The sequence below is a fragment of the Nothoprocta perdicaria genome, unplaced genomic scaffold (assembly GCF_003342845.1).
Source record: "Nothoprocta perdicaria isolate Ctin4 unplaced genomic scaffold, notPer1 scaffold_133, whole genome shotgun sequence".
Classification (NCBI taxonomy): domain Eukaryota; kingdom Metazoa; phylum Chordata; class Aves; order Tinamiformes; family Tinamidae; genus Nothoprocta; species Nothoprocta perdicaria.
The window spans coordinates 1,957,659-1,979,818 of NW_020454461.1; the positions used below are offsets into that span (position 1 = coordinate 1,957,659).

Here is a 22,160-nt window from a genome sequence, read left to right on the forward strand (position 1 = left end):
AAGGAGCAGTTGCTGAAAGTATTTGAATGCCCATATGATAAGAAGACTTATCTTTGTCTGGAAAGGAACCTTACAAAAGGTTCTTCGTGTACATGTGAAAGGCATTTTTCTGTGCAATAATGCAAAACTGCTCATCTTCAGACATCATCTGCTGAASACATTCCAACACACCGAAGGCATTAATCTTTACTTTTGTATTATCTTAATAGAAATCCAAGCAACTATATATCTGTGATGCAGGCAAACTATTAGCTAATATGCAAGTTCATCCTGAAACAGTCACAGACTTTCTTGGTCCACAGAGGTAAGGAAAGAACAGTGTTTCTTTCTATGCTGATGGCAGCCAGCACCCATTTGTACCACAGTGTTGATGTGTGTTGATTTTTGTCTACTACCACAAAATGGAAGCACAGGAAGAACAAAGCTGTTTCTTTACAATTCAGAGAACCTCTATGTTACAATCAGTCTCTTCCAAATATTATGCAAACTGTCCACGGCCCTGTCACATCTGCATCTCAAAGACAGTAAGAAGAAACTGGGTAAGCTATGGCACTCTAGCCAGTGACCTGGGCATGTTACCATACTCTGCTCCCATTTCATAAACTGTTCAAAAACCTTGAACTGTAGGGGTTTTGAGGGTTTTTTTTTTTTTTTTGGTATTCTTAAAATGATATTTTAAAAATTCCCCATAAAATGGTTTTAATCTGTCTAATGAATCTTTAAAAACTTCAGCGAATACTTTAGGTTACCAAAATTTCTTCTAACGAAGAGAATGAAAGCACACATGGTCAGGCCAAAGAGGCTTTGTGTAAAGCAGAGCCATCATGACAATCAGCAGTAAAATTAAAATAAAAAACAGGCAGACTCATTCCAATATGAGCACTGTCATGTCTGTACCCATCATTTCAGCATCTACTAGCTCAATTTTCATGACAGACCACAAAGGAATAAAATTAGATGAAGAAAAAAATATATATACTTCTTTACACATATGCATACTATATACACATATAGAGAGGCAATGGGAAACTAAAAAAAGACTGGGGTCATTACCATAAATCAGACCTATTCAGATTTTACACCAAATGATTAGAAATCAATGCTTAGTGTGTTCTCAAGTGCTGGCTGCTCAGATAATAAATCCCTAGAATACATTAAATTAAGCAACCCTTAGGGAAAGGAGAATTGAGTTTAGAGGAGATGATATCCAAACGGTAAATGAGAAAACACTCAACTGTATTATTTCAACTGGCAAGAACACCTTATTTTAAATATTTGTGTGTGTATACATACACATACATACACACACATATACATACACATATATACATATATATTTGGCCTTGTACACTGCATAACAGCATTAGCATTGCAGAATGTATTATCCTTCATCTTCTAGACAGCTTATTTTCAAAGGTTAAGTCCTGAAGCCAGCATTAGAATGAAGACAGACTTGATAAAAATCACCCTTCCTTGCTGTTGTAGAGTCACCTCTAGCAAGGTCATCCACAAACTCTCTTCTATGTAAGAGAAATRAAATTGGCATCTCTTGTTACAGGAGCAAATTTTAAAGTTTAATGAGGACAAAAGAATTCTATCTGGTTACAGGAAAACTAAAGTTTATTGGCAGTCGTGCAAGTTAAAAACTCCCTGTGTTTTGAGGCATTATGCTGATCAATTTGAGCTAGTGCCTCTTCTACAGTATGTTGCAGACACCAGCCGAGAACTGAAACCCACCAAACTCTCCTTCAATTTGATGATGGATATTTGATGATTTGATTTGAATGTTGTACGTTATCCCATTTCCTCTCTAGAAAAGCACTAGTGAAATGTAGAATAAAATACCTTCTTTTTAAATTCTATGTGATCATTTTAGTAACTCCTGACTCCAACATCTCCAAGTCAGAAAACTCTGCATTGCAAGAATCCTATCTTACTGCCAGAAAGGGGGTTCTAAATTCTAGTGTTCTGGGTTTTGCAGTGCATGTGGGTTCTAAAATTCTGAAAGCTACTACATACCACAGATGAAATGAAAAAAATGAGAACARATTTGCTGTTGGGAACTGTATTCATTTGGATGACAGTCAAAGTCACAGTTGAGCAGCAGCAACTAGTCACAGGAAATGGCCTAATAATTTAAGTGACTAGAGGTTGAACAGCATTGCTAGAAACAAGGCTTAACTACCTCACCTTTGTGCATATACGTTTAATTTTTGGAAGTCTGAATATAAAAAAAAAAATAAAAATAAGATATCCTTACCAGCTTCCTGTGAATTTAATACTTCTAAGGCATGCATCATGGCACTTGCGAAGACATTGGCATCTTCTTTGCTGCCAAAATTTAGACCATACACCTGTCTGGCATCACGCCACTGGTGGAAGGTCTGCGTAGCTTGATTGTACTTCAGCCCTTTTGGAATGGCACAATTTATTACCACCTATGATTAAAAAAAAAAAAAGTTTAAAAAATACTGTTTCTTCACCAGTTTCACCTTCTGCACATTCATTTTGTTGTCACAAGATCACAACATTCACAGTTATTTTAATTCCAATACTGCCCCAAATTGGTTATGAGAATAGACAASAGAACAAATTTCATAACCCTCTTCTGAACTCCACAGTTAAAATATTAAATCTCAAATGATGCTGTGAAGTTTCACAATAGCAATTTAATACTAACATTTCCTCCTCTTACATATCTATCTTTTGGAAGGAATGATAAAGAGTGTACAAGGAATGTCCTCTGAAGGATTGCAAAGTGATGAGCAGCAGTAAAATTGTAATAGTTTTGCTGGTTTAGTCAAAAAAAGTAAATTTATTATTTGCAGTTTGCATCATTTTATTGAAAACATCATTAGTGCTAAAAGCAATCAATAGAGTAGCTTAAGTTTCCAATCAAAAAGCTTTCAGAGAGCCACTTACCTGATGATCCTGAATCTTCCTGCCCACTACTCTAAATGTGTTGTTGCCTGTGTGATGGTATATATGAACTCTGCTGAATCCAGTTGATCCACCAGCTGGGACCCATTTCTTATTGGCATCATCATAGACCATTACTGCAGCTCGTGCTTGGCAGATACTCTGCTCACTGTTAAAAGTGAAGTATTTGAGATTAGAATATAAAATTACTTATATCAAATCATCATATTTTTATTATTTGAAATGTTAAAGTCACCTTCTGGGAAATTCACCTTTCATAAATACAGAACTGCAGGCACACTTTGGTATTTCACTTACAGATGAACTTACTTTTCAGATGTTCTGAAAAGCTTTGTCAGAATAGACATAAGATTTAATAGATGAGATTGTGGTTTTCCTCACCACCAACCATGAATTTTAGGTAAACTGTAAACTCTCTATAAAGATCTCTGTAACAACCAAAAAAAAAAAAAAAAAAAAAAATTTGCACCATTTTTAAACAATTTACATTTTCCAGGCACAATTTATTCTACAAGAGGACAGGAAGGTCCTTGCTCCTTTCAGCAACTTTAGAAGACCATATATCACATATTCAACAATACAGCTTGACAGAGAAAAAGTTCATCTGCTCATAAACAAAACGCTTTTTGTTTCTGACATTTTTGGCCTCTCTGCATCTAGAAGTTGCCTGATCTCCCTCAGAAAAGATTATCTTTGATAACCATCAGCCTCAGTTTCATCAGGACACTTTACTACTTTCATCAGTTAATCTACAGCAGTCACCTGGAGGGTAAGATACAGTCTTAAGTTAAAAGGAAGCCCAACACAAATGTGAGCATGTAAGAAAGCAGAATGTAAGAGAAAAACACCATTAGGATAGAAAGGGGGGGGGGGGGGGGCTACACAAGCTGTCTTTACTGGAAATGTCCAGATGCAGACAGAAAACAAAAATAGAAAGGAATGGTTTCTTATCAGTAAGCAACATTGTCTGCACATACCAACCACTCCAACAGATGCAACACTAGAGAAGGGACGTGAGAGGCCTGGCTTGCAAGGAATGCAGCCTGCCGTTCGCAGAACTGGGAAGAGGGAGGAAGAGACTGCTTTTGTCATTCATAAAAAATGCGTAAGTAATGAAAAACACACTCATACAAAAGTGGGGGGCTTCACAGCTTGCTTTAACAAAGCAAAACAAAAAAAGCAGGCCAAGTTTCTCAATTTTGTATCTCCATCTCTTCACAGAAGAGACCACGGCAGTGTGCGCAGCTGTTTTTGTTAACTCTCAGTACTGAAGCTCTTGACAGAACATAGCATCAGTTTCCATCAGCCTTTTTGTGGCACTGTAGCAGCCAGAGAAGTGCTCAACACCCAAGAGACTTTCGAGACGAGAGAAGGCAGATAATGCCTCTTATGGAAGCCAGACATACAAGATCAGGTCAGGAAAGAYACTCTGTTTTCTGAAGTCACACGTATTCCAATCTCAACAGCTACTTGGCAACCACATCAGAGCAGAATAACTACCTCTAACTATGCCTTACTCCTAGCCAGAAGTTTGTTCAATATAGTTAGAATGTACGTGCATCAATGAAGTTGTAATGTATGTATGGACCTTCATGTCTACAATAACGAYCTCAATGGCCACATCATATCCAAGGAGACAGGGTAGATGCAAAGGCCAAAGCCCCCCTGAAAGTAGTTTGCTGTTTTGCAGACCCACTAAAAAAGCATGTCACGGATAGATACAAAGGTTCCCCAAGCACAGAAGAGCCACACAAGAACATACAAGAAGACATCTTATTTTCTCCATTTACAGAATTTTGGATCACAACCATTTTGCACAACTCCCAGTCCAGAAACCACTGTGTTTTTCAGAGAGGACAGAAAAGGTGCAGGCACCAGCGTGTTTCTCAAATGTGTGACTGCAGTACAAGACCTTGGACGAGGTCTGAGCCTGAAACAGGTTTCTGCTGTGTCTGAGTTCAGATTCAAGACAGGCTAAATCCTAGGTGCCGCACTGAGATACTCCCTTGGAAGTGGAGCCACATGGCTTGCAGAGCTCTTGCCTAAAATGACTTCATTTCAGATTCACAAACACATGGTAGCATGATAGCAAAAGTAACACACCAAGCTAAGCACAAGCTAACACACCAAGATTATGACAATGGTAAAGACGGAAAACGACTGAGTGATGACGGTTCAATGACGAGGCTTAACCAGTGATCTAGATGGCCAAACCCAGAGGCTCTTATTTCACAGCTCTCTTCTTGCTCTTGYCCCAGGCGTGATAAGAAAAAAAAATACAAATTTTACAACCATTGGGTGTTCAATTGGCACTATCTGTAAGCACAAACAAGCTGACTGCGTGGGCTATTTCAAGTTTTCCCTTAACCAGCCTTAAACTTTTTTAGTTTCATTTCAGAGGCTCTTTATGCATTATAACTAGAACTACTATACAAGAGTCTAGACCTCAAATATTTCAAACTCTATTTAAAGTAAAAGCATTTTCTTAACAGGATTGGATTATTCCTGCCATTTACTTTTTCTTGGCAAAACTTCTGCRCTCTAAAATGATTATTTATTTTGAGAGAAAGCATCAAGGCAAGAATCTTCYGGACTGCTGTCAAATACTGACTTGATCAATATTTGATAAGAACATTTAATAGAGTTGTCTTTTCTTGATCCACATCTCAAGAAAAGCACTGAATTTCACACAGACTGTTACTAGTAACTGGCCCTGCACCCTCCGCATTCCTCTGCTGAACATGAACTCAATCACCAGCTGAAAGGCACGCAGACCGGCCGAACCACAACCGTGTCTTTCAACACCAGTCCTTGCTCTCCTGGTTCACTGCATTTCCCTGATCTCTTCACTGACCTGAGCATTTAGAGATGAGCTCTTCCCCATCCCTAACTTCTTGTCCCTCAAGCTGCAGTAACCGACAGGAAGGTGCTAGAACATCCTAACTTAGCACCCAGTTTGCTTGAATCATCAAATACGCTTTCAGATAAATTACTTTAGCATTWTTAAGGAAGAAATAGTTTAAGTCAAGTCACAACAGATAAGAAAGCATTCTTCCTCTCTTTCCTGTGCCATTAGGCCTTCAAAAGCATCCTGCAAGGTTTACTTGCCCATCTGCATTTTTTATAAAAATCACAGGAATCATTACACTTGGATTAGTCCACACTTTCCCAACACCAGAGCTCAGTGTGAGACAGGGAGGATATAGATAAAGGGATCCATCTCTGGCTTCAAATTCGCCTGGATGTCAAACCACACAGCTATCCAAAGAACTGATTGCCAACTTAATGCAGGGGAGGAAGGACAAAATTTATAGCTTGACAAATAGTCGAATTCATATATGTTGTTCTTTAGATGTCTATGTAAGACTGCGAGTGTTTAAGTCAATCACTATTCTGGATAAGTCCATCTGCCTTATAAGGCCAAAGACAGATGGGGGTAGAGGGGGAGAGAGGAGYCTGGCACTCAAAAGGCTCACAGAAAATAATAAAAAAAAAACATAGTAGTAATGAATCATAAGATTATTCATATGGGAGATTGTACTTTCCTCCCCCAGTGATGAGCTCATACAGAAAACTCAAACCCCCTAGCAAGCACAGCCTYAGCACACACAAGAGCTGAGCTCAAACGGACACGTTTCCGTTTTCGTATCCCCGCTTCTTATGTTCAACACGGAGTCTGCCAGGCTAAAGTTTTAATTTAAAAAGTTGACCCTTTTGCTTCTGCTAAAGRATGGTTCCTTCTAGTTAAACAAGGATAAAATGATTTAGACAACCAAATCCATGAGGAAAACTGCAAGGCTGCGGCCATAGGGAAGAAATTTGGGCAGACCAGGGACAGCAGAGAAAAATCTAAGACTGTGCCCGCTCTTCATCCACCCTTAGGATTGCTGGCAGGGATGTGACTGCGGGGGTTTTTGAAGATACATGATGCTACTGCTGTTTCTTTTTAAACTGTGTGGCACAAAGCTAGAAAAAAAGCCCTGAACATCTCTAACATTAATGGCCTAAGATACACACGTTCACAAAGCAGTACAATCCTGGTTTAGATACCAAGTTTTCAGTCATTTTGGTGGCATTTTGTAACATTATGTCCTCTGCTTGTCCCTGAAGCTCTATTGGTATATCACAACTAAAAYTTAGGTTCTCCACTTCACTATAAAAGATAACACTTACACTACAGCACTACTTTCCTAACTATAACAGACACTTCAGAGAGAAAGCCAGCAAGTTTCTATAAACACGCCATTCTGGCTCATATGGCTTAACTCAATAGTTAAGCTATTTGCTAACATCTTAAAAGTTATTGTAAAAGCTTTCCAACACTTTCAAATAAACTGCACACACTATGGTCTACGAGACGCGGCCTGAACCTTATCATCGGTGCAAATTCCCTCCTTGGTTTGGGAATATGGGAAGGGTTTAGAGGGCTGAGAGGAAGGGGAGGAACTTCGGGTCATTTAGGATTTAGCTCCCACTCCGCTGCTCCCACTCTAACCCTCCTGGTGCTTCTCTATAGCTGCCAAACAGAAATACTAGGTGCTTTGCACTGTTACTTGCATCCAATCTCAAATGGCGTGGCTGGCCCATATCCAACGCTTCAGCTAACACTACCTACTTCTCTATTTAGCTTTTGGTCCAAGACTAATTTGAGACCATCTGACTGACGTATATAACAACTTTGATATTCATACAGATTCTTCTTCGGAAACTGGGACATAAGGACAACTGTGACTCGATTTCTCAAAACAGGCTGCCCTGAACCAAGAGCTGCCATTCAAATGGAAGATGAACTCAGAGGAAGAAGCTCAAAATTAGTCCTCTGACAGATCTCTTTAAGGAGCTGGTTCTTGCCTTTGCCTAGAAAGCTCTTCACTGATCACGGAGATTCATTCATCTCTCCCACRTCTTCACCTCATTAATAATGTGGAATACACATTAGCTGCAACATTAAAAAAACAGCAGAAAACCTGGATGAGCAAGCTCCTGCTAGGAATAAGACCACTGCTGTTGAGGAGGAACAAAATCCAATGTTGGGACCAAGGAAGGGTGCTTTGCTTTCAGCACCATGCTCTGCAGCAGCTCAGTCAGCAATTTCAGTTGCTGYACAGTTTGCTGAAGCTAAACTTCCTTTGCTCAATGAACATCTTCCATTGAAAGAAAATTGCTTTTCATTACATGTATAAAACTGTTTAACATCAACTTAAAAGCTGTCTGCTCTTGTAGTAACAGTGCAATTTACAGAATAAAATTCCCTCTTGCTAGAAAGCTGTTACTCTTCCGTTATTTTGCAGCCCTGACAGMAGTCAGTTCCATGGCAGCAGGGAGATACCAAAAGATGAAGAAAATCACTGCAAGACATTTGGGCAGAAGGAAAAAAAAAAGTTATTCAGAATACCAGATTAATCTCAAATCAAAGTCTATATTTGTCAAATGAAAGTACTGAGAAATGTTGCTGCACATATGTTACTGTATGTTACTACTTTACAAACTGAACATACAGTCCCATTTTGAGTTGGCAATTCAGTACTGTCCCTTGATCTGTCATATGCCGATTCATACAAAAATTCATGTCTTACTCTTACTAACAAACGCCATTTAGGTTTGAAAACRCATGCTAGAAGCAGACTGAAATACTCATTCTAATATTCTAAAGAAATTATTAAAAACTTTTAAGATGAAAATTTCATTATAAGTTGTTCTTATACAGTAATACTTAGAGAAAGCATGGAATAACCGAGACACAAGAGAGTGTTCCAGCCACAGAAAATAATCTCCATCCCACACTTAAATCATACAATTTTTATCTCATGCAAAAGATGACAGTAGGAGACCTAGTACATCCACACTCTCAAAATGACCATCTATCCAAAAAGGACAGATTAARCAAAGCTCAAAACCAACATTTAGCTATGAGACTAGTCTTGCATAACAAGTAACTTATATAGTAAAGAGCCTATTTTTATACAGTCACCAGAAAGAATGACAATTAGCGTCTTGTTTTTAAAAGCAGACGAATAAATTCTATCTTTCAGTACACACCACATACATTACCTTCCATAAAACCTGAAATAGTCAAAACTTTGGGTTTTTAAAAAATCTTTGCTTGTCTATATTACTGCAGTATGCAGACAGTTAACTCTTCTGTGTCTGTCTGAAAAAACAACAGTTTAAGGATTTTCTTTATAAAACATTTGGATTGCAAAAAAAATGTAGCGCTGGAATGCATTACTTATGTTCAAATTCATGCTCATTCTTGATATTCAAAATGCTTAAAGATTCTTCAAACAGAATGTAAAGTTTTAAACTGCAATGAATAATTTACTTTAAGCTAACAGATAATAAAGTTTGCCCAAACTTTCATCTGAAAGACTACCRTGTCTCCTTTAAATTCAAAATTATGAGATGAAGGAATAAAAGCTTGAGAACGTTTTTAGTTTATGTAATAGATTTGGTTCTAGCCTTGTATGTAAACCTGGATATCGATTCACAGAACCACGGTGTTAGGAAGCCACCATCACCTGCCTTTGGTGTGAGACTTCAATGAAGTAATTGGCAAAGTTACAAGTGTAACATTTTCTAACTTTTTCCTAGAATTTTCTAGTATTTTCAAACTACAAAGAATCATGAAAATGTTTTAGTAAGTGTTTTCAACAGGTATTTTGAAAAGCACCTGAACTAAACATTGGCTGGATATTTCATTACACTGGATTTGCAGTCAGGAGTTAGAAAGACTCCTTCTGGCCTTTTCTTTTTTTAACTGGTAAAATAAACCCCTTAAGTTTAGACAGATAGAACCATGAAACAGGATAATTCAGTTAACATGTCCTCCATGCACTCATCCATATTCTTATTTTCTTTTATCCTCTTACATGGGATGCACTCTTAGACATGGCCTTTTTGGTAAATTATCGAGACATTTCTTTCCTGCAAAATGCTGTATTGTTACAATCAGATCCATTTCTTTCACTCATTCGTCAAACATATTTCTCAAGGGCCTTTCCCACTTTAATTATACTAAAAGGTTATGCAGGATCCGTGCTGCCATTTCAATAAATCAAGTTTGCTCAGAGCAAACTGGAGGCAGTGGCTGGCAGGCAGGCACAGGATGACTAGTGACACTGCCCAGGCAGCAGCCCTGCTCAGGCCCAGGAGAAAGACACCACAGCCTTTCATCCAGCTCCAGACAGGCTTTTATCAAATACATATTTATTTATATACACAATCACAGAATCACAACACCCCCAACAATAAGTCTCTCATTTTGCATGCTTTTTGACAAAATTAAATGGGAGGAAATCTCAAAAAACAGGGCCAAAACCATACTGCTTCCTTTCTATACACAGGTATTTTTGATGGTGTGTGTTTTCCTTGCTTCAGTTCCATGAAGTTGAGCCCATTATACAGTGAGAAGCYTTCAGGTGGGCAAGAACATCATCTTGAGCAACTACACTGAAAGTTGATGATTCCCCATGAAAGTCCACTTCTCATGCATTTCCTATCTTGGACRCATATTTTAGCAAAAAACTAACCTTATTAGGTTATTTCTAAGCTTTCAGCACACAGTGTAAATCACAGCTTTCAGAGGCTATACTCCCAGGGCAATCGGAGATCTCGACACGCACGCTGCAATACAAACCACTGCTGTGGATCATGTAACTTATTTAACTTACAGAAGACGACYTAGATCCTCCTGGCACAATAAAACAGGAGCAATTTTACATTCCTTGGCTAATATGGATGCCTCTAGAGTAGAGCAGTACGTAAAATGGAAATTGGCTAGTCTTTGATCCAGACTTTATAGCCTCAGTGTTAATATATGAATATGCAATTCACAACTCATTACAAGTCTGGTATAAAGGACTTTCCTAAAAAACTACATTTGGGAAGAGAAAGAGGGATTTAATCAGGCACTTGTGTTTAAAGCTTGATAATGTCTGCTCTATTTTCCATCAAGGAAAAAGCAGGGAGCCACAGGCCAGCCAGCTTAGCCTCTGTTAGGTTACAGGGCAAATACTCCTAGAAGTCATCTCCTGGCATCTGGAAGCCAGCGAGGAAGCACGGGACAGCTTCCAGGGTTTACCCAGGACAAACCGTACCTGACCAATCTTACTGATTCCAGGCTGTGATGACCCACTCACTCAGACAGAAGGCAGGCAGACATCATTTAACCTGACCTTTGCAAGGCTCACAGGCTCCCACAGCACTCAAAGAGCTATGGATTKAATGTATATGCTATGAAGTAAATGATAAATTGGCCCGGCTATTAGATAAGTAGYTTGAGGTCTAACAGATTAGTTTAATAATCTATTAGTCTAGCAGATTGGCACAGTGTAAGATGGGCAGTAGAGCTACCGTTCAGAAAAAAAATCTTACAGGTTGAAGAAATGAGCTGACAGAAACCTCATAAAAATCCAAGGCAAGCCCAGAGAACAAAGTAATAACCACCAGGTTGCAGAAAATTATTACACTTCTACTCAACAATTCTGAGAAGGTATCTAAAATACTGTGTCCAGTTCCAGGCTTTGCAGTGCAAGGAAGACTTGAACAAATTGCAGCAGGTCTGAGAGAGCCATGAAAGAGGCTGGAGTGCAAGATGTACGAGGAGATGCTGGGATAGCTGCCTGTTCAGTTGTAGAAGGAGCTAAGGCAGGAACTTAACTACTATCTTTATTTATCCTATGGGTCATTCTAGAGATTACTGAATCACACTGTGAGAAAAGCATGAAGTAACAGCCAGAAGTTGCAGGAAAAAGGAACAGATATGAAGAAAAAAGTTATCACCAGTAGAGTAGTTAAGCACTAGAACAGRTTGACCAGAGAAGCTGGGGAATCTCCATCTCTGAGACATCAAAATTATTTCATGTTTCTACAGCAAATTAAATTCCTCAAAGAGGGCTCCATCAATTTGCAGATATGCAGGTATCAACTTATTTATCACATTTCCCTCCTCAGCACCTCGTTCCATTGAAATGCTCTTCCCCAAAATAACAGTATACGTTTCACACCGAAAGTTTGAACCAATCCCCTGCCTTTAGCCTGTACACAAAACACTGGCATTCAGCATCTTTAAAACTCAACGTGAGAAACTCAGTGTAAAGCAACACCTCAAATTTTAAGTTGATCTTGAAATATTCTGTTCTCCAAAATAACTGCAGAGCTAAAAGCAGAGTCTTGTGCCATATTTATTCTAGTTCTCCATCTCTGTCCTCTTTCAAAAGCAATATATATGTATGTTAAGGTGGATGTAAGAGTCACTTTTCYGTACTATAAGAATGAAGGCAAAGCAGCTTCTTACCTTGGCATTTCAGCACAGCAGACCTGTAAGTCATGCCAGTTCCTTATCCCATTCATATTATAAAAATACGCACGCTCCACGATTACAGATTTGATATTGCATTATACACACATATCATCTAAAAACACCAAGGAAAGTATCAGAAGGGAGATTAATTTATACTCCTAAATTAGCAAGTTGCAGAAATCTTTAAAATTGAGGCTCAATTAATGCAAAATAGCACCTTATCATTTTTGATTCTTATTTCCTAGACAGCTAAACGAGAACAATGCTACAGCAAAATTAACAGTGTCAGTCAGCTGAACACACTAGTCCTACGCTTTCCAAAGRAAAAGCAGCAGCCAGTTACAAGATTTCCTTCTTGCACACACATGCACACACTCCAAGCACATAATACTGGTGTATGAACTGTTAAAAGTCTCTTGGCAACTRTCTACTATAAAATATTCAAGCCTCTCTTTTGGAAATCCAAAGGCTTAGGTATAAACCCACTTCCATAACTTTAATTGATGCAATCTAAATTAATCCATTATCGTTTAGATCCATGATTATTTGCCTCTGAATCCTTTCAGGAGCTGTTGGAGAGATTCACCCAATTCTATCCTGCAATGTAGCTGCTATATTAGAAGAGACTAGGTCACATTTACTTCTACCTGAATAAGGCTGCAAGAAGAGCTGGAAGTAGCATTCTACTTTTTCCTCRCCAAACTGCCAGCCAAATCACATAAGCACAAAGATGAAAGTCAAAGCAAGAACTCATAAGCACTTGGTGTCTGTGACCCATTTTTAACTGTGTCTATGAATACCAACAGACAATTGCAATAACTAATTTGATCTAGTTAATAATTAACGTTACATCTAAAGAATGCTCAGATATTAGTTTTAACTCTTAGAAATAAGGATGATTTAGCGGCATTATGAAGTATCAGGAAGAAGCTGGTTAGTTTTCCTCATCTATTTTTTGCATCACCTGCAGTAAAAATAAAACAGCTAAAGTACAGAAGCATTATCTATATAGTCCTAAAAAAATGCATCAATGCAGACGTCTGCTCTAAGCAGCTATTTGAACAGGGTTTTTTCCTCTCTCTATACATAAGGAGATTTGAAATTTGCATCGTCTTTTTGATGAATAAAACAATGAATATTTTTCCCCAGTACATCTTGTCTTTCGTGTAAATAAGACTATAATAAAAACTCTGCAACAGTGGCTACCTAGGGAGAAAAAGGGCCATAAGACTCCAGGACAGGAAGGGAACACTTGAGAAATTTCTAAAATATGAGGTGCACTCAAAATGATTTAAAATTGATCAACATCTTTATCATGACATAATCCACAGAAAAAGCATCATTAAAAAAAGCAAAAAAATAAAAGCATTACCCGCAGCTTCTTACCATTTCAGACCTTTTTGCAAAGTAATTATTTGAAGGATTTAAATACGTCATTTCCTTCCTTCCAATTTAAAAAATAAAAAATCACTTTAAAGGGAAATTTTAGGACATTTCATTAACATCTTAAACATTTGTCATTTAGACATATCTTTTCAATAAAAAACTACTTTAATTAATAAATTAATCATTAAAAAAAGAGAGAGAGAAACTGTCTTCCTGGGTTTCCTTATCTTAAGCCCTACATATTCATCTGTCTCTCCCATTGTTTTCATATTGCAAGTGTTCCTGCTCAAGACAGGCCTGAGATTTACAACTGCAAAGTTAACTTCATGTCACATTTGAAACATGTTCGAGTCTGCTGATCTACAGTAACATTCTGCCACAGAACCCCTGCACCCACAGACATGTTACAACACCTGCTCCTACCCAGGTTTACTGGTGATAGCAGCAAAAGGACATCCTGTTTCCTGACAGTCCTTTCCACAGGCAGGCTAACTCACACCTTGGTTAAGTTTATCTGCATGCCCAAGCTCTGTATGGACATTTTCAGTTCTGTTCAGCCACAGTTTTGACTCTGGAGGGGGCCGACTGTGGACCACACTGTCAGAAGTCCCTCTACACACACAAGACTCCTTTACACGGGTGTATGCGTGCATGTGTGTACACATGTATAGGAATCTTTTTACATAATGCTATTTGGGAAAGCCCATAAAGGTTTTGTTGCTGTTTCTTGTTTGTTTGTTTTAAGGTTTAAAAATCCCACCTACCCCAAGGGTGAGATAACTAGTTCCTGGCTTCCTTATTTAAAAAGGTAAGAACAAAGTTTAGAGAACAGTGAGCAGTAAGATCAAAAAAAAACCCACAAGTTAATAAGAGTGGGTTTAATACCTTACTCTCAGAATTGGCACAAGTGTTAAGACACTCCTTTCCACTATTCTGATCAGCCGTCAGGTATTCCATCTCCTCCCATTTAAGCTGTGTAACACAGCAGAAATGCCTAATCTCACATTTAAAGCAGTGTTTAAACCAGAAGTAGCGAATAGGTTAATCCTGCTTTGTACTTAATGCTTTGCTAATCCTGCCTTACTTCACTTTCTTCAGTGAATCATCCATAAGAAAATATCTTCTCCTTAAACTGAAAATGTAATTTCAGTACAAAAAGACACACCAATGCAAACATCCTAAATAAAACAGCATCTGCAGCCAAGCAARGTTTTTATTCTGGGGTTTAAACAGTGAAGTATTAAAAATATGGGAGTAGGTCAGAAAGATACAGACCTCTATGACCAACACTTCCCAAGAGCAAGAAAAAGAAACGGGCTGTAAGACACAAGGTGGAAGAAGTGGGATATTTTAAAGCACAGCTCTGCATTCATCGCTGCTACAGCATTTGGGGCAGCACCTATGGAGCAAAGGCAGGCTGGCGCATTAGCTTTTGCGCTAGGGAACGGGGATTCCTCATTATCCTATGCGTTGTTTTACCTTGTCTTAATTCTAAGTGCTGCAAAGCTTTATCTCAAGAAGGATTTTCACCAGTTCAGCTAGTCTAGAAATAATTACTTGAAAATGCTATTTAAAGTATAAAAGCAGCACAACCCAGGTGACATCCCACAGGCCTCTTTCATCATACAGGAAAGCTATCCCAGAACAAGAAATTCAATGTGGCTTTCAAATTCTAGATCAACAAACCAACATTATCTTACCTCTGCAGCTTCATTAAAACAGAGCTATATTCACACAGTAAGAGTCATTTAGGCACTAAGATATGTTTAAAGCTCCCTGTTACGGARCAAAGCTCTACTATTTACAGCTTTTACTATCAGACTCTTTTGCTCCAGTGCCGTAACACCCTTCTAGTAAGTGCATTCACAYCTTTACACTTCAAAAGGCACAAGGATCACCTTGCATCCCCGGTGTTGGACAGGAGCTGTGGGAATGCCAGTCTATAAAGCAGGCATCCCTGGCAGARGTTTGTCCTGTTGACTCGCTATCCACACCACTACCATCAGCAGTGGGTCCTGCCTGCACCTAAAGTTGGAAGCAAAGCAAGTTGGGTCATTTCAAAACAGCAGCAACAAAACCACTCTCAGGCCACAGCCCTTGCTATGTCCTAGTGCACCCATCAGTTTGAGAACAGCAGCTACAAACTTACCAAGACTTGCTCATCTTCAGTGCTTAACTGCCCCCACTAATGCTTTWTTTTCTTATGTGGCTATTTTTATATATATAAAACAATCCATTTTCCATTTAGGGGTATCCAATTGATCAACTCCACTTCCAATCATGTCATTTCACCACATCTTTAAAAGATAATAGAACATTCTACTGAACATCAGCAAAACTTAATTTACACAAGTGAGCATCCATGAAATGAAATGGTGAAGCTTCCATCAGACACTGACAAATTTACTATAAATAGACTTCTTTCAGAAAATGTTTATTAAACTATTTTCCTCCTACATTAGCACGAGTTGCTTTTCAAATAACTTTACCATTGGCTTTAAAAGCACGAAAGTAAACTGATCCTTCTCCCTCCTCCTCCCACGTACAAAGRAAAGCATTCACGGCCTGTACCTAAGGGCTGTGAGTCATTTGTTTTGGAAAAAAGGTCCCCAAAGAGTATCAACCAAGACTGCTGAGATAAAGCCTTTCAAGACTTGCATCAGGGTTTCGCAGACACTACATGTAGCACTAAGCGCAGCCAAATTATGTTTTTCAGATTCTACTTTTTCTGAACAAACCACCAGGTTACCAGTTAGGACAATGCAGCTCTTCTGCCCTCTGCTCCTCATCCTCACACGTACTACATCAGAAAGGCTTCACAGTCTTTTTTTTTTTTTTTTTTTTTTTTTTTTTAAAAAAAAAGGGATGTGGGGTTCAAATTAACAGACCAGAATTGGCAAAGCTACTGCAGAAAGTGTGATGCAGGCAGCAGGAGAAAAGGTGCTGCAACCAAAACTGAGGCTAGCCGCACTGCCAGTGGCGCTCTAGAGATTAAAATAATCTATCAGATTAATCTATCAGATTAACAGTCTAATAGCAACAGATTACTGCAGCTTTTATTTTAGTGACCAAACATTGCCAGCAACCAAGGCTGACTGATCAAACCTTGTTAAGGAAAACATTCAGGTGGCTGTTTTTAAGGCAGCTGTTTCCCTTATGGTGGCTGGTGCTGCACWGCATGGTCTGTACCCAAAGTGGGGTGCTCAGAGTCTATTCAAACATACAGATAAAGTAGCATTACTGCACTAGCAGGGACACTGTACGGTGCTCTTCAATATATATTTGTTGAAGTAATGACACATATGGATGTTTACAAATTTCAATAGCAGGAAGTTTTATTTTTTAAGAGGAAAAAACAAGAAAAAAGTTTAAAATGTTGCTTTAGTGTCAGTGGAACCAGTCCCGAGGAGACCTTGAGGTTAAGGTGACCATTTGAAGTGATTGACAAATTCTGGACATGGTCTAAACGCTGCTCCCTGAAATGCTAATCAAATATTAAGAGAAGCCTTCACAGAGGTGAAGCAGCATCCTGAATTTTACAGGAAAAGTGTTCTGTCAAGGGAAAAACTGAAAAACTTCCATTTACTTCCATTTATGGAGAAGATTGATGGAAAAGCACATATCATTTAGCAATATAAATCAAAGATTATCTAAAAAAAGGCATTTGAAAAAGAAACAATATAGAGTTTGTTCAACTCCGCTAAGTAGTCAGCATTCATACAGTAAGACCTAGCTAGACACATGAACACAGCCTGGCCAACACAACTCAAACAGTATCACTGCTGCCAAGCAAGCAGGAATTTGCTATCGAAAGGTAAATCTACCCAAAAAATGAAGTATGAAAATGTGTTTATAAAACCCTAGATCCCCAGTTGCTTGTGGAATGTAAGATTTAGCATTACACATCCTTTGCTGTGATATCTGATGAGCGACTTGTTATGAAATTATCTTTGCAAATACATCTGTGCATGCAGAATACACAGTGGCGTCTTACTATTAAGGACAAGAGATCACAAAAAAAGAGATAGGCTCCGTCTTTCACTATGAAATAACCTATGCTGAGGGAGGGAGCGAGGGAGGGGAGGAAGAAAACAAGCACTGCACATTAAGTACATGTTTTTGATAAACATTCTGATAAACATCTAAAACATTACCACATAAACAATTACAAAGATAGAGAGCGATAAAAAATCAAAAAGATAAGGAGCAATTAACTTTGACTGGTTTTCTAAGGAGTACCCTTTGGCCTGAAAAAAATATCAAATGCAGACATACAAACCATTAAACACTTGGCAAGACAACACTGCGTAAAGACACGTGTGTGTGTGTGTGTGCGCACACACGTGTTACGGAAAAGGTAAAACGGGCAATATAAAGGAAAAAATGGGAAGGTACCAAGAGCATCACTAAAGCARGACTCAGTAACAAAGACTCCTCTGACAGTAATGGGAATAAAATACTAGAAGAGAATGCCTAGAAATATTGAGAAACCTTCTCACAGRAGATTCTGAAACAACCCACCAAAAAACAGGCGTGTCAAGATAAGTTTGAGTCTTGCCTCTCAATTCTGTATTTTAGGAGTGTCCCTGCACACCAGCAGCCCTTGAGCCTCTCAACTGAGCTTACTTCCAGCCCCAAGTTACAGGCCCCCTCCCTGCTRTCATTGCGGGACCAGACAGATCCCTGGGCATGGAACACAGCACCAGTCAACAGGGCAGGTCCATGAGCTTCCCACTGAGGTATCAGGGCAGTGGATGAATCTCTCCACAGTAGAGATGGACACCAGCCCTATAGAGAGTARGGTCAAGATCTGGCAGCTCCTAGTTGTCCTGCAACATGTCATAGCTGACAAGAATATCCCAACTTCTCTAACACCTGAGAAACCAAGTTAAATCTTGGAAGAATCTAAGAAATCTGCTGAACAAGAAGCTAAACAGTCACACACAAGTTACTTGCTTAGAAATAACAGAGGAAAAAAAAACTTCAAGAAGCACATAGAGAATAAAGACTTGCCAACATGCTTAAAAACCACATAGCCATACATCTTCCAAAGCCTTCCTACTCCTATCTCTCACATTTTAATTTATTTAATATTTAACATAACTGTCCAGAATAAACAGTCCATCCCAGCAAACATCTCCAAAAATATTTTTGGTAAATTTTAAGTTTGCACTTGATTAATCTCAAGTACCAAGATAACAAATAATAGAACAACCTCTTCATGATTAAAGAAACCAGAATGCTCTGCTACCTTACATACGGCACCATCACAACAACACTTTCCTGGCTGCTGACAAGTCTAAAAAGGACTGTACTGGCAATATAATATTGCTAATTAAATGTCCCATATTCTGATGATGAGGATAAAATGTATGTCTTCAAGGTCATAGAGCAACCTATTAAGCATAAGGATATAGGACAGAAAATGTTTGTGTTAGTATACTGAAAACAAGGAAATCTCCCGCATGACATTAAGGTATTTTCTTATGGATGGCTCTCACAATGACTGAGGATTGGGAAGAGAGAGGACTGAAAATGAACAAGCATGATCTGCCTTGGTCATTTCTAGAATMCGCCAGTCTTTAGTAAAAACAAACTAACTGCCCCCACCCACCAYAATTCCAGAATGGTCTGATTTGCTTAGTCACAACTCCTGACAATTTCTGATATATCGTCACACTGATAATTACTCCACCTCAGTTTCAGGTGCATCAAAGAGCAAAAGTTGCCTGTGAAAATTACTCCCATCACCTTTGCTCTAGCTGCAAGTTTTGTGTGTCAAGTACAAGTTTTGGACTTTCTCTGCTTATTTTAAAGCTACCAGAATTCCAGAGTGYAGACGGCTCCTTTTGCACATGCAGCAACCGTCAGCTTTGCTGCTGAAGTGCGCAGGATGCTCCCTTGTGCTCAAGTTGCTCTGGCAAGATCCTAGGTTTCCAGAACAAGTATCTGCTGGAACTTGGCAATCTCAGCTACGGCAATTTAATACCTTTCCACCACCTGGCCTGAGGTACAGCATAAAAGCTAACATGAAGCAGCTTCCCAAACGCATTAGTCCGTATATGATGTTTAACTAAACTTCAGCTGTCACTAACTTCCATTAATTATCGTCTGTTACTACTCCAGGAGCTATTTTCAGCTCAAGCAATCCAATTTACCATCATCTTTGAGACTGCATATCAGTTCTCCTACAAAATCCCAAAGTACTGGATAAATCCTAACACCTTGGGACAATCTGATCTGGAATCCAAGAACAGGCCACTATTAACAAGCTCTTTCTCAAAAGAGTTCCTAGCATATTTGATCTATCATAATTGATGCTGATTWTTAAGACTGCTTTATGCTCTACAAAGCTGCAGCCACTGTGATTCACCTTGTGCACTAGGTGCAGTTAATATATACAAGCACCTGGCACATGATGGAAAGGAAATGCAAAACTTTCTCTGTTATTTTTGGCAATAGGTTAGTCTGAAACTGTCTGCAAGACAACTGTAGAAGCTTCATTTTTATTGGAAGTGTGTTTTTAACTCTTTAACAATTGTCAGACAAAAATAGGAATTTACTGTAGGTAAACACACTTTATGCTTAAAAAACAAACACATACCTACACAAAAAGGCTGTATTTAAGAACCTCAAGAACAAAGCAGGAAGGGTTACTCACCAGTATCTTGTCCACACTTCAATATTGCTGTTACCTTTCAAATACCCAGAATCTAGCAACAAAATCACTATCTTTCCATCACTGAAGAACTGTTCTTGTTTATGGCAACAGATGATGGGAGAGAGAAAATAGCCAAAAACCTTCAGTAATGCCAGAGTAAGGCTTTTAAACATTTAGAAATTCATGTTTCGATTCCTATAATAATCATCACTGTCATAATATACAAACTACACCAACTCATAAATGTAAGCAACACAAACAGCAATAGCTAACATTCCATTTGAAAGATGGACAAGAACAAAAATCTAATCAAATGCCTGAAACTAACAGTGATATTATACAAACTATTGCTTTTGTCCCCCTAAGGACTAAAAAAAAAGCAAAACAACAAAAAAAAACCCACAGAATACATAAAGGGTCAAGTAAGAGTATTACTCTATCAGCACCACACTATACAGTGTGCTGTCACCATAAGCATCTTCTGAGGTGGTCGTTATTTCTTCAGTTTGATTTTACAATCCTCATAATGAAGAGACAGAGGAAAAGAAAGCAGGAGACTCAGCTCATATCACTACACTATAAGAAAAACTACTGATATTTCCTGATATTCAAAAAGAATCACCAAATTTTAACTTTAGAGAATATTTAATATCAGCATTTCCTGAATTWTGGGCGCTAAATCGGCAGACTGAGTATTACTCTATGACAGGATTTTTACTTTGTTTATTTTTCCTGTATTTTGTTCTAAATATAGCTACCTAATGAATAATTAAAACAAATAATTAAAAATAACAAAGGCAAAACTATACTGACCTGTAATACTAGCAACGAAGAAAGAAGCTTTACTCCTACAAAGTATAAATCATGCATAGCAGCTGTAGAAAGTTGAAAGTTTGGATTTTTGTTTTCATACATTAAATTTATGTACTGCCTCTGTGCCACATTAAGAGTACTTTTACACAAACAGTTTCATGAAAATACTACAAATTGCTGGAACAATCATTAGTCTGTCAAAATAGAGCCAAAATATTCGGAAAGATTTTTCCTTACCAGTGTGAACATTTGCCCAAGGGAATAAACCAGACTATTCAAATAGCTCCTTCCAAACTATTTCATCTGCACATCCGCTTAATCCATCCCACGTGAAGTGAACAATAGCTGTTTGGTCTTACAGTACTGCAGGGTACCCCTTCCTTTTTGTTTCACTAGCAAAGAAATGAATTCACTGCAATGTACTACAGATCATGAAACAGACTCTCTAACAGAAAGTGAGAACTACAGTGAAGCTACCTGCAAATTTGGAATACTTGATTTCATTTAATATTAACATTTACCTACACCTCCAGGTAAAAACGACAGAATGAATTCCTAGAATTTGTTGCTACAGCAAATTAAGAAGGCAGAGAATATCAGCAGGCTAAGGAGGGATAAGAAGAATTGATAGACAATGCGTTCTTAAAAGTATTAAAAGGAGTCAACAGGTATGTCTTTAATATCTCAAATCCAACAACAGATTCTAGGACACAGTGACAGTAAGAAAAAGTGATGACCAAGTGGCTGGAGACTTTTCAAAAGACAGTCCCACTCGGCTACTCCCAGCGATGGAGCACTGCGCTACTCCAACTATTGCTTAACTCTCACAGGGCATTTTTTTCATTTTTAAATTTCTCTACAGAAGTTCTCTCTGCTTCACACAAAACTTAGGATTCTCTGTTCAAGGAGTTACACAACACTGAAACTTGTTTTGTTGGAATTATACATCCTGTTTTCTTTGACTTGTTATCAGGGATAATCTAAGATAGGAAGTAAAGTCTTTCAAGATTAAGAGTTTTTGTTCCTATTGTTTAAACCAGTCAGAAGGAAGTGTCCTTT

The 22,160-nt window shown here is 38.4% G+C and overlaps 1 protein-coding gene across 4 annotated transcripts in view; it reads right to left on the reverse strand.

Annotated features, from left to right (window-relative positions):
• Positions 1–22,160, reverse strand: part of ENAH (ENAH, actin regulator) — a 76,129-nt gene that overhangs the window by 33,433 nt on the left and 20,536 nt on the right. For all 4 annotated transcript variants that reach the window (XM_026033781.1, XM_026033780.1, XM_026033779.1 and 1 more), the window contains exons 2-3: positions 2,923–3,088; positions 2,261–2,438 (exon numbers count right to left, since the gene is read on the reverse strand). In XM_026033781.1, the coding sequence (XP_025889566.1) occupies positions 2,261–2,438; positions 2,923–3,088 (344 nt within the window). The remainder of the gene's footprint in view (positions 1–2,260; positions 2,439–2,922; positions 3,089–22,160) is intronic.